General features: G+C 34.7%; 1 protein-coding gene across 3 annotated transcripts; it reads right to left on the bottom strand.

The window, feature by feature from the left end:
• Nucleotides 1-2,556: 2,556 nt before the first annotated feature.
• Nucleotides 2,557-12,254, bottom strand: LOC136832108 (zinc finger protein with KRAB and SCAN domains 1-like). Of its 3 annotated transcripts, none has more exons than XR_010851055.1 (3): nucleotides 12,049-12,254; nucleotides 4,481-8,467; nucleotides 2,557-4,411 (listed from the first exon to the last, which is right to left on the bottom strand). XR_010851055.1 is itself a non-coding variant. In XM_067092788.1 (3 exons), the coding sequence occupies exon 3, from the start codon at nucleotides 7,963-7,965 to the stop codon at nucleotides 6,895-6,897; it is 1,071 nt and encodes a 356-aa protein (XP_066948889.1). In that variant the 5' UTR covers nucleotides 7,966-8,022; nucleotides 8,323-8,467; nucleotides 12,049-12,187; the 3' UTR covers nucleotides 2,557-6,894. The 3 variants fall into 3 exon arrangements, 2 of the variants coding, with proteins under 2 accessions (XP_066948889.1, XP_066948890.1); XM_067092788.1 differs by having other exon boundaries at nucleotides 2,557-8,022; nucleotides 8,323-8,467; nucleotides 12,049-12,187; XM_067092789.1 differs by lacking the exon at nucleotides 12,049-12,254 and adding an exon at nucleotides 11,853-11,982 and having other exon boundaries at nucleotides 2,557-8,467.
• Between the last annotated feature and the right edge of the window lie 491 nt (nucleotides 12,255-12,745).

Here is a 12,745-nt window from a genome sequence, read left to right as displayed (position 1 = left end):
ACCATTTTCTATAAAATCCCAAATCTCGTTATGGTTTCTTAAATGCCGTAACTTCGATATATTTTGAGTCTCAAATTATATACAGAGTATGTATATATATATATATATATATATATATATATATATATATATATATATATATATATATATCGTTGTAAAGTAACATTAATAATGGCCAGTTTTCTAAAACTGTTTCAGTAATAAAACTAATCTTCCTGTTAGATGTTACGAATGAACACTCTGAACAAGCTACAAGCAGTAAAACAAATAATTTAATTATATCATTCAAAATGAACACTCGTCTACCTCTATACACCCTTCACTTGAGAGCTGTCATCCAACGGACGGACTGCTCATATGTCAAAAGTGTGAAAATCAAGGCAAAAAAAAAAAAATTGAATAAATAAAAACGGAGAAAATGAAAGTTGTATGTCAATTAAGCACCAAAGCCTACACGGTGTTAATTGCAAAACATCAAAACTAGTCATACCCCCATTCACTTGAGAGCAAGCATCCAACGAAAGGACAGCTCAAGGTTGAAAATTATGACAACGGACGAAAAAAAAATTTCTGATGAAAATATAAAATTAAATGTGTCGACTAAGCACCAGAAAGCATATTGACCTAGAGGTGTTCAATACAAAACCAAAAACCAGATATGCAGGATGAATAAAGTGCTTAGACAACTATTCAAGAAACTGTTCGTGGTTTGATCTAAAAATAGAATTAGCTTTGGTGGTTAGGCCTATCCTCTTATACTTTGGTATCAACTTTTAATTTTAACGGACACATTCCAACAGTTATATGAAGGCCGTTCAATATTATCAACTTTTTGGCAATTTCCCGTTTGCTCGTCTCGTCAATATTTTAGTTTGAAATTTTGTATCAAGACTGTATAAGAAGCCCCCAGAATGTACCTAGACATTCAAATTTCGGTAAAATACTACAACTCATGCATAAATTTTTATGACTGCATACCATCAAATCTGGTTAGACTACATTTGGTCTAGCGTGTTTCATAAACGCTGATGATCAACACTTTAGCCAAGAAAATACTTAGAATAGAAGGAAGTTGTTTTTAACAAGACTTCACATAGCATTTTCCTAGTTAGGTTAGGCTACGAAACTAAGCACGGGGCCCACTTTCAGCCATTCAGACTGATGTTTAGGGCTTAGAAAGTTAGGTGTTTGGGTATGGGGGACGCAAAATTAACCTAAGAGATTCCAAATCTGAACCTTAGCTAATCATTTTGTATGGATTTCCCAGTGCTATCTGGTCACAGAGGCACTTTTCTGGGCTGGATATCTTGATGGTAATCTATAAAAAATAAAAATAAAATAAATTATCATGAAATTTAGGTTATAAAGCCTAGCACTGGGGCACTTTCAGCCATCCAGCGCTTAAGACAGTGAAAAGAGGGAGTTGGTGTGGCTGGACAGCAAGATAAACAGAAAATGAGATGAAGCAAAGTGATCTAAAGGTGAAAATGGGGAAAACCAAACAAGGAAAGAGGCAGAAATGAAGGTAAAGTAAAAAGCCAAAATGTGGTTCCACTTATAAGCCAAATGGACACTGTACCTCCTAAATTCTTATCAAAGCTGACCATGTGAGGAGCACATGAAGATAAAATTATTATTTTTTTTTTTATTTTAAAGTACAGTATATTGAAGCCCTCAGTTAATTTTCTGCTAGACTTAAAGTAAATGACATATATTCATTAACTGGAATTGGAATATACAAAATTTAGGCCAAAGGCCAAGTGCTAGGACCTATGGGGTCATCAGCACTGAAAATAATGTTGAAACAATTGTTAGGAGAGGGTTGAGAAAATTATGATGGAAGAGAATATGAACGGAGTTACAGTAAAGGGAATGAAAGAGATTGCAACTAGGTGTTGAAGGAACACTGCAAGGAACCTTAAGTAATGCCTACAGTTCACTGGCTAAGGCACTAACCCCCTACGGAGCACATTCATTAATACTGTTCTTATTACAGTAGTCCAGTCATATATAATCTTTTGGATAATTAGATTATATATTACTATCAACATGAGGTATCTCAGTATTGTGACCCACTATTTTAATAAGATGACCTGATATTTATTAAGGGATTTTCACATGACTGCTACTCCTAATTTCCTATAGATTAAACTTTCTCTAAGGCCGAGCTTGACACAAAATTCAAGGATAAATGAAGTTATTAATTTTCAGATAATTTCATGACAGATGTTAACATGATGGCTGCTGAAGAATTACAGCAGTAAAACCTTTCTTTGGGATGGGGTGCATCAGTGAATACAGTATTAACTTCGAGAAGGAGGAATGTAAGTTTTAATACCTGGATGGCAAAGATTTAAATAATAAAATAGGCAGTTCATCCACAAACTACTCACAGAACTGTACATGAGTACAATCCAGGCCAATCTCTATTGATGTATGAACCTCACAGAGTTAGAGTGATGGAATGAGAAACATATGAACTCCTACAAGAAGCATCAGGTGAAAAATGAGGAGCGTAAATTATTAACCTATTAGGACAAAAAAAGATATGGAAAGTTGGATTTTCAGTACTTGAAAATGTATTGCTTTTTAGATTCACATTTTAGAACAAGACTTGCTCCTTTGAGTGAAATCTAACAATTCAGAATACATAGTATATTGGCAAGATATTACACCAGTCAAGATTGGGGACAGTGAAAAGCACTTTTTGGTTACTATTCTCAAGAACACTGTTGTCCTGGGGATGTAGCAAGGAAAAGGAGTCAAATGATAGTTCTAGCTTAATCTGACCTTTCTGTTCATGATGCAGTACAATTTATAATGCTTAAAACTCTTTTATATAAATGCAATGATATAACATACGATACTGTTGGTTAACAAACGGGAAAGGCAACTCCCTTGCACATCCTGAAATACTGTAATGAAGTGTTTTTAATATTCTACAAATTGCTTCAAAATTTATTGTTTCTACATTAATACCGACTGATTCTGACCTCTTCCTACACTTCGTTTTTGTGATTTCTCTTTGATTCAATGTACTCTTGATTTGTGAGGCAATTAAAACAATTTCATAACATACCTACATGCATTGCAAGATTTGTTTGTTACACAGAGGTATAACTCAACCATTTTAACCAAGAACATCACACTTGCACACAAAAAAACCACAGGAATTTTCTACAGAAAGGCCCCTTAAACTACAGAATATTAAGAACACATTTGGCATCCAGCTGTTTGTTCATTTAAGACCTGGAAAAGGATTAGAAAAATACTAATGCATTATCTTTGTAAAAAGATATTTTGGGAATAAAAAAGATACTGGTATATAATGAAAAGCTCAGGCCAATAACATCACAATTTTACAATCAATGAAATGCAATTCATCTGGACTGCAAAAGCGGATTGCTGCCTTTCAAAAATGGATGCAATTTCTAACCTCAAAAATGGGTGACATTTCTAATTTCAGAAATGGATGACATTTCTAACTTCAGAAATGGATGACATTTTTTTCTTCAGAAATGGATGATGTTTCTAATTTCAGAAATGGATGACATTTCTAACTTCAAAATGGATGACAGTTCTAACTTCAGAATGGATGACATTTCTAAGTTCAGAAATGGACGTCATTTCTAATTTCAGAAATGGATGTCACTTTAAATTTAAAAAATGGATGACATCTCTAATTTAGGAAAGGGATCACATTTTCAACTTCAGAAATGGATGGCATTTCTAATTTCAGAAATGAATGACATTTCTCATTTCAGAAATGGATGACATTTTTCATTCCAGAAATGGATGAAATTTCTAATTTCAGAAATGGATGCCATTACTAATTTCAGATATCTTACGTCACTTCCAACTTCATAAATGGATGACATTTCTAATTTCATAAACGGATGTCACATCTAATTTCAGAAATGGATGACATTTCTAACTTCAGAAATGGGATGTCACTTCTAATTTCAGAAATGGATGACATGTCTACTTTCAAAAATGGATGTCACTTATAATTTCAGAAATGGATGTCACTTCTAACTCAGAAATGGATGGCATTTCTAATTTCAGAAATGGATGTCACTTCTAAATTTTAAAAAAATGGATGACATTTCTAATTTAAGAAATGGATGTCATTTCTAACTTCACAAATGGATGAAACTTATAAAGGACCACTGTACGTGTCGAAGATCACAGTAAATTACATGATCTGTAACAGAGTATCTGAAATAAATGGCCTATTCAGTAATACAGTACCTAACTGAAAAATGAATGACCCATAATACAGTACCTCACTGAAAAATTAAATGACCCACAATACAGTACCTGACTGAAAAATGAATGACCCACAATACAGTACCTGACTGAAAAATGAATGACCCACAATACAGTACCTGACTGAAAAATGAATCAGTACCTGACTGAAAAATGAATGACCCATAATACAGTAAATGACTGAAAAATGAATGACCCACAATAACAGTACCTGACTGAAAAATGAATGACCCATAATACAGTAAATGACTGAAAAATGAATGACCCACAATACAGTACCTGACTGAAAAACCCTGTAAAAGAGAGTGACTCCTTAACTTTGGTCTCTTATCACCAACTAATCAAGTTGTTGTACCTATGTCTAGTTTCTGTTTTATTATTCATTCAAGAAACCATTGGGCCAGTTTTATATTTCCAGGAATAAATCACTGTTCTGGTTACATTACAGTGTAAAAATGATCTCCTGTCACTTTACTCATATTTAGGAGAGCAAAATTTCCAGTGGTTGATGAAACTGCAAAGTAAAAATACATGAAGAGCAATATATTCACCAACTGAAACGTTAACTTTTCCTTAGTTTGTATACATTAATGTTGGTTATAATACTGTAATGCACCAAAATTTGAAAAGCTAAACAAAACAGCATATGTTTTCCAAGCCTGGATGTAACTAGTATATTATCAATAAAAAACACAACTTGGGATGGGGAATAAGCTGGCAGACACTAGGAACAACTGATATCCATTAAAAGCACAAATGTAGCCTTTTTAAGATGGCTGACTAATCCCAGTAAGTCTGGAAAAATGTACTATTCCCAGGAAGTTTGGAAAAATCCTCATCACACTGCCATATTACTGAGAGATGTAATAGGAATACAGTAATAAATATAAATAAATCCTCAAATCTATATACGAATTTTTTCTTGTTCATGTGTTCCTGAGGTAAAAGAACAGCTGATAACTGAAAATGTTATCTTATTCCTAAGTAACTTTTGAGAGAATAACTGATAAGTGGCACAAGAAGATATTACCTACATCACAATCTTTTCCTGCAAGAATACAATCACTATGGAATTGTAATAGAAAACTTAGGTCTCCAGAGCTGAAACTAATGTTGAAACAATTGTTAGAGGATGGAAAGTAAGATGGAAAAAGAAGAATATTGGAAAGTAAGATAAAAAAAAGAAAAATATTAACAAACTTATAGTAAAAAGAATGAGAAAGGGTTGCAGCTAAGCGCCATAGGAATGCTGCAATGAAGCTTATTAATTAATGCCTACAGTGCTTTGTGTGAGGTGCACTGATGTCACTACCTCCCTACAGGGAACAATCACTCAGGTTCAGTTAAAAAAATTTAAAAAAAATACTAAATGGTAATAGGAACTACAACACATGGCCAACATTTGAGTGAAAATAGTACCCTGCAACATATTTAAAACATGAAAAACAATAACAACGAAAAATTCTAAATTCTACTCCAATCACAGATCATTCTGTTACAGACTGTATTTAAAAGAACTAAAACTTCAGTAAACAAGGAATTCGAGCTTACTATCAAGAGGTAAATTCTGTATATCCCAGCTTACAATATGCTACACTGGTGGCAAATGGCCCATGCCATACAGGCAGACAACTAATATAATCTCTCTCTTTGTGGCTGAGTCTGTCATATTCATTCCCTTTGTACTATATTTATGAATCTAACCAGGGATCCTACATATTACACTTCTAAAGCTAGGATGGTTCTCATGTCAGGTGCTGCAAGCAGCTAATCATCATATTTCTTACTCTATGAAGTGAGCAAGACAATGTAAATGAAACATAGTATGTTATATAACAAATATTTGAGGAAATTTTATCATTTCATCGACCCTTTGTAGCAATACAAGACAGTAGTCTAACTGACTGGAGCAACAATGTATGACTAAAAATAAAGATACAATCAGATCTGCCAAACCAAACATTTGTAATACCTTTCACAGGTTAAACCTAAGTCCCCTTCTTCAAATTACTGAAAATATTCAGCAAAATACAACGTAAGATTTTTGTAATACATGAACAGCGTACTTCTTTAGCTGCAAAACAAACACAGCAAAAATACCTAGAACATGTTTCCATACATTTATATATGCCTTTCTCGTGTTCTCTTTCAGGGCTGAAAGGACAAAAACTGAACAGAGGGATTTTCAAAACATTTTATGACATATTTCATCACTGCCTCATGACAATTATGATTACATAATCATACAATAACGTCCAACAATACTACACAGCCAATATTCCTTCGTTACATTTCATAATCTAGTCAACTGTTTTAAAATGCATCTCCTGCCACACAGCACCAGTCAGTGCTTCTTGGGATGTTAAGAATGTCTGACCAGCTTACATATTCTTCCGGGCAGAAAGAAGTATTTCATTGTCAGATGATATCAAGCTACTCCCCACCAATTTAGCAAAATCTCATTTCATTCCTGAACAATACACTGCTTCAGCCTGAAAACGTTATTGCACTATGTAAAATTTTCAAAGTTAACTTCCAAAATGGATAAAAAAAATGGATTTTCAAACATTCATATGCAAAAGTAATATATGAAATTCATTTATCATGCCTCACTAAAACATTATTTCATGAAGCAACCTTTTCATGAAGATTAACATGAGCTGTATACAATGAAGACTCGTAAAAAACCATTCCACACTTGAAGCACTGCTGGAACTCGTTGGTCATATGTATTCTCATGTGATGGTACGTCAGCAGAGTTGCACTGGAAAACCATGAGCTACAAATGGGGCACTGGTGTGTCTTTTTATCATTAGGGCTGTTGTCCACGCTAAAATCAAATGATTCAAAGTCTTGGACAGCTTCGGCTGGCTCTGCTATTCTCATTTGACTGGAACACCTCCAATTCGACCCATTTACAGAGGTTTTCGTAAACGAACTACCTTTTGGCACATTTTTCATAGCATTATTTATCACAGGTTTTGAATATGTGGTACTGGTATTCATGGGCTCTACTTTGACACCATTTGCAAGATCCCCCTCTGTGTCTGCACTTCTCAACTGAGACTCATGACTCCTCTTTCTCTTTTTCAAATCCTTCCTTACAATGGAAAAACTCTGGTCCGGATCAAGGAGTTCCGAACTGCCATTATGAAACGAGAGTAAACTTCCAGTTGAACTGCCAGCAGAGGCTGATCCACCAATAATTGGATAATTTTCAATGTCATGATCACCATTCTCCTCAGACTCACTGGATCTAAGTCTGGTACCAATTGACCCTCTTCTACTGTCCTTCCAAACAACCGAAGAAGAAGCCTCTACTTTAGTTTCACTCGACGAAGAGGAACCAGAGTCCTCTCCTTTCATGCGTCTCTTCCACTCCTTGGTCTGTTTTTCCAATTCTTCAAGAGAATTTTCATTAGGTCTGCTCAGCACATATCTGTGATTCTGCTTGATGTGACAGAACAAGGCAGCACTTCTAGAGAACCACTTATCACAAACAGGACAGGTGTTGTGTTTTCCTCCATCACTTTCTCCTCCAGAGTCCTGGAGAAACGTCCGACTGAGAGACTCTTGTTCGATAGGTAAGGGACTGGATTTTTCAACCGGGCTAACAAAATGGCTGGGTCTCCACTCGTTGTCTGGCTTGTCCCAGTTACTTGGGGGCTTACTTCGCTGGGTCTTCTGTTTCTTCATTGTTACTGCTGACGTATTTACTCAACTTTGATCTTAATTAACAGCCCTCCTTAGGTTCTTCAAAAGAAATTTACAAAAAATCACCAAAGACTGGAATTTACACAAAAATTTACCATCAAGTCTAACAAACATTTCAATGCCAATTTTTACAGATTATTTAAAATAGTAACTGCTAACTGTAAAGCTGCAGTATCTGCAAGTTAATGCTAAGTAAAGCCTTGACTTTACAACCACAGCAGTTCAAGGATATACTACTTTTCTGGCAAGCACCAAATACAATTCTTTAGCACTTGAGTTTCATCATCCCAAAAAACACTTCATTATCAGATGTACAAAAGGAAAATATGTCAAAAGTACCTTTTAATAAGGAAAATCATCAATATTATCATCCCTGTATTTCAGTGTTTCCCGTTTTGGCATTTTTTGGTTGTAATGCTCTCAAAATCTTGCATTCAAATTCAGACTGCTGGAATCAGCTTTTTCTTGACTATCCTCCTTTACCCTGCAAAGAAAAAACAATCTAATATTAAACATTCAGGGATTATTTTTCCTTTCATGAAAAACAATGCCTATCTTGAAATAAAATATAGCACAGTACACTACTGGTGACTATTCAATGCAAAACCTGTAATTTCAAGCATACACTTTACACCATCTTTGCCAAGCAAACCATTATCTTATTATACTTTTGCTACTTACTACCGCTGTAAGGTCCTTGTGACCTTTCAATATGGCTGGCGGTTAAGCTGCTGGATTTTGATTAGCCAAAAGGTGGCCAATTCTGACCTGGATTCTTGATTGGTCTGTTGAGGACATACAATTAACTACCAAATATTAGAGCCACTGTTCAGCTGGCCTAAAGATGCCTTGTGGATGTATTACTAAGATGATGCGCCCTGGATCCTTGGAAAATACTGATTGTATTTGTGAGTACAAAGTAAAATTCTAATCTAGAGCACACCTAATTTCATTCTCCACTGGGGCAAGATCTTGAGAGTATATCCCACAGACGGAGGAATGGAATGGAATATAAAATTTAGGATAAAGGCCAAGCGCTGGGATCTATACTGTCATTCAGTGCTGAAAGGGAGGAAGATCAAAGAAAGAAAACATGAACGGCAGTACAATAAAAGGAATGAAATGGGTTGCAGCTAGGGGCAAAAGGGACAATGCAAAGAACCTTAAGTAATGCCTACATTGCACTGAGTGAGGTACACTGACGGCACTACCCCTCTATGGGGAAGTAAAGTAACTTACCTGCAATAAGCAATGCTAGCCTCGTGAGAAAAAAACTCTAGCTTTCATGTCAACAGGGTGGAAAAATCAGAAGCAGAAAAATATTTTATCCTGAGGTAGGACAGTTCTTGAAAAGAAGATAATTCAGTGCTATCATGGCTGTTGCTAAGTACAAGGAACACTTAAACATGAATACCAAACGTGGAGAAGACTTGACATTCAGTTTTCAAGAACAGGTCCATCTGTCGTCTCGCCTGTTATGCACTTAGTAAAGTGAATAAGAAAATAAGTGTTTTCTTCATATATGAAAAGTACTTACACTTATATCTATATAACAATTAGCTGATCTAATGTACCACTAATTCTCCACTCAATGTAGTAACAGATCTAATTATTCACTGTAAGGTATACAGTTGTTCTTGCAACATATACTGTAGAAGGATTCAACTTGCACAGCCGCAGCTGATGAAAATCCTTGTATAATGAAGCAAATGTCCACAAAACACAAAAACAAATGATCATTATAAAATATGCAATTATTAATGAACTATGGTCAGGCCCTGAGAGGAAATTGAAAAATATGCATAGCTTAATGGGTCCACCAAAACAGCTCACATGAAACCAGAAAACACCCACTTGTATGTTAAAACACCCACACTAAGTTTTGAAATTATGAAGAATGAGTAAGATTGCCTCTATCTTTTAAATTTCATAAGCAAGGGTCTTATAACGATGGTTACTTTATATGCATTGTACTGGTAAAGGCAGTTCCTGGTTTATGACGGGGGTTCCAGTCCAACGGCGCATTGTAAGCTGGAAATCGTCATAACCCAAAATATTGTCAAAAATCATAAGAAAACCTTACTTTTAATCATTTGTGTCTTGTAAATGATGTAAACTGCATTTTTATTGAGTTTTTCATCAAAAAACCTCAAAAATGTTACCATTCTGCCCTTTCTGGAGCCATATTTCTTCCGTCGGATCAGCGTCGTCAACCCGGCACATGCATTGTAACCCGGGAAATAATTTTCGATGAACATATTTGAATAGTGTCGTAAGCTCAGAACATCATGAGCCAAGCCCATCGTAACACAGGGACTGCCTGTGTTTCACAAGAGAGCACTTTTGGTATACAGTATATGGTCTTGGATTTAAGTATACTTAAAAAATTAACCCTTTTAAATAGTAAAACACAATGTGTTTAACTCCTGCAGGTACTAAGATACACAATTAATTATAAAACTGGGATAATGAATCCCTTAATATATTTACTCAAATAAGAGAGCGAACATAGCCAGTAGACCTAGGTATCACTCAACACTGTTTTAAAAGTAATTTACTTGAGGAAATGAATATTATTTACTGGCAAATGTGGTCTTATAAGATGCTGACAGTCACTTAAATGCAAAGAACAAGGAACAGTATTTTGAAAAACCACATTTTTGGGATTGGAAACCCATTTCCTTTGCTAAAACGTATTGTTTAGATGAATGGGTGAAGTGACTTCGAATCACTTTTGGGTTTGCACGTCAGTGCCACTTACACTCACTATATTCACCAAATAAGTAATCATTCTTTACAAACCTGACTCTTAAAGCTTTAAGTGACATCACATGGTTGATCAATGTTGACATTAATGTGAAAATTCTTATGTCATCAAAAACAAGTTCCACTAGTCTAGGCCTGGCCTATAGTTTATTTGCAAAATATTTGCATACATAATTGGAGTATTTCAATGGAAACTGCATGCAAGTAATATCTACCAACATTACAATTTGTGGTGAGGCTAGTGTGAATAAAATAATATATATTTATAGTGAAAACACAAACTTTGGTGTTTCATCATAATTAAGTAGGCCAAGCCTACGTATTATCAATAATAAAATAGCATAGCCTATAAAAAAATAGTTATAATCAGGCTCAATATAATCCTCAAACACTACTGCAAAGGAAACCACAACCTAACCTAACCTGACTAGCCTAAACAAATCTGTTACATACAAGAAGTTCAAAACCACCTAAATAATAGCCTAGCATAAAAATATGGTGAACTTTTCAAAAAACATGGTTATTCTTACTGCAAATTATAAAAATCTAATTATCTAACTTAATATCAAACTCTGGACTTAACATTCAGCCTAGCCTATAGGCCTAGGCTACACAAGGCAGCCGACCTAACCTAACCTAATGAAAATCTCGCAATTAATCTGTTATAAGAATCTGGTTTATTAATTTTTTTCTAAAAACGAAAGGGAATTCTTATGAGTTGTTAATATAACCAATATTTAGTTATATTAAAACTTATTTTTATCAGTAATGGAGAAGAGACTAGATTAGGGTAAGGCCGAACGGCCGGGATCGGCGGAGATACGAAGATAAATTGTTATATTTCTCGAAAAGTCCTATAATATACTCTTAAATAATGATTAAAATTGATGCATTTAATAATAAAGTATACAAATATTTGGATATGAAAAGTATATATATCGAGATGCGAAAATAATCTCCATTTTTGGTCCGGCCGTCGACGTGTCTCAACATCCCAAGACGAGTCACGACCCAAAATTCACTCGTTCCTCTCTGTATTTCAGCCATAGTTAACCAGTCTGACGTAAATTACTAACCAAACCAATTAGCCCGGTCATACTCACACCAATTAAGACCGAAAAGACTGATCTCCTGGGCCAAATGCCGAAAATGTGACCGAAAATGGAACACTTCATTCCCTGACGAACGTAGATCCGACAACCTTCCTCGACCCTCTCCATATTTCACACCAATTTAACCATTTTAACAACCAATTTATAACCAATTACAACCCAAACCAATTAACCCAGTCATACTCACACCACTTGAGACCGGAAGGACCGATCTCAGGGGCAAATTGCCGAAATTGTGGGCGAAAATGAGGAAGCTTCCGTAGAGGGTTAGGTAACGGGACCCTAGTCTGAAGGCGATCCTCTAAGGAAAGGGAGAGAGAGGGAGGGGGGAGAGATGGAGGGAGTGGAAAAGCCAATGTAAACAGATCTTCTTTCTCTTCTTCTTCTTTTTCTTCTTTGGTGTTTGTGATTAAATTCTGTAGGATTTTTATCTTATACAGTTATTTTGATAGCGTTTAGATACATTTAAAGAATTTAACAATGCTATACAAGATAATATCAATCCTACAGGGTATTATATTTTTTCAATACATTACTCTGCATATAAAAATTAAAATATCAATAATAACAATCAATATTTCTAAAAAATATCATTTAATATATTTGTATCTCATGGTTTTTGGTATATTTAAAGAATTCAATAATACTGTATAAGATAATATCAATCCTACAGGCTAATATATCTCTCCAATACATTATTTTATATACAAGATAGAAAATAGCAACACTAACAGGTAATATTCAGTAGGATCTTAATCTTATTTACTTATTTCAATTGTGTTTAGGTATATTTAAATAATTTAAAAATACCGTCTAGTTAAAAATATTAAAGTATTAATCCTAAGGGCTAATACATTATCTTATATATAAATTATATTATTTTA

The sequence above is a fragment of the Macrobrachium rosenbergii genome, chromosome 49 (assembly GCF_040412425.1).
Source record: "Macrobrachium rosenbergii isolate ZJJX-2024 chromosome 49, ASM4041242v1, whole genome shotgun sequence".
Classification (NCBI taxonomy): Eukaryota; Metazoa; Arthropoda; class Malacostraca; order Decapoda; family Palaemonidae; genus Macrobrachium; species Macrobrachium rosenbergii.
Note: the sequence above shows the minus strand (reverse complement) of the source record. Positions and strands in the feature narration are given on the sequence as shown.

What these genes read in the sequence shown, in the direction of transcription:
- LOC136832108 (XM_067092788.1), bottom strand. Translation starts at nt 7,965, where the DNA reads ATGAAGAAACAGAAGACCCAGCGAAGTAAGCCCCCAAGTAACTGGGAC.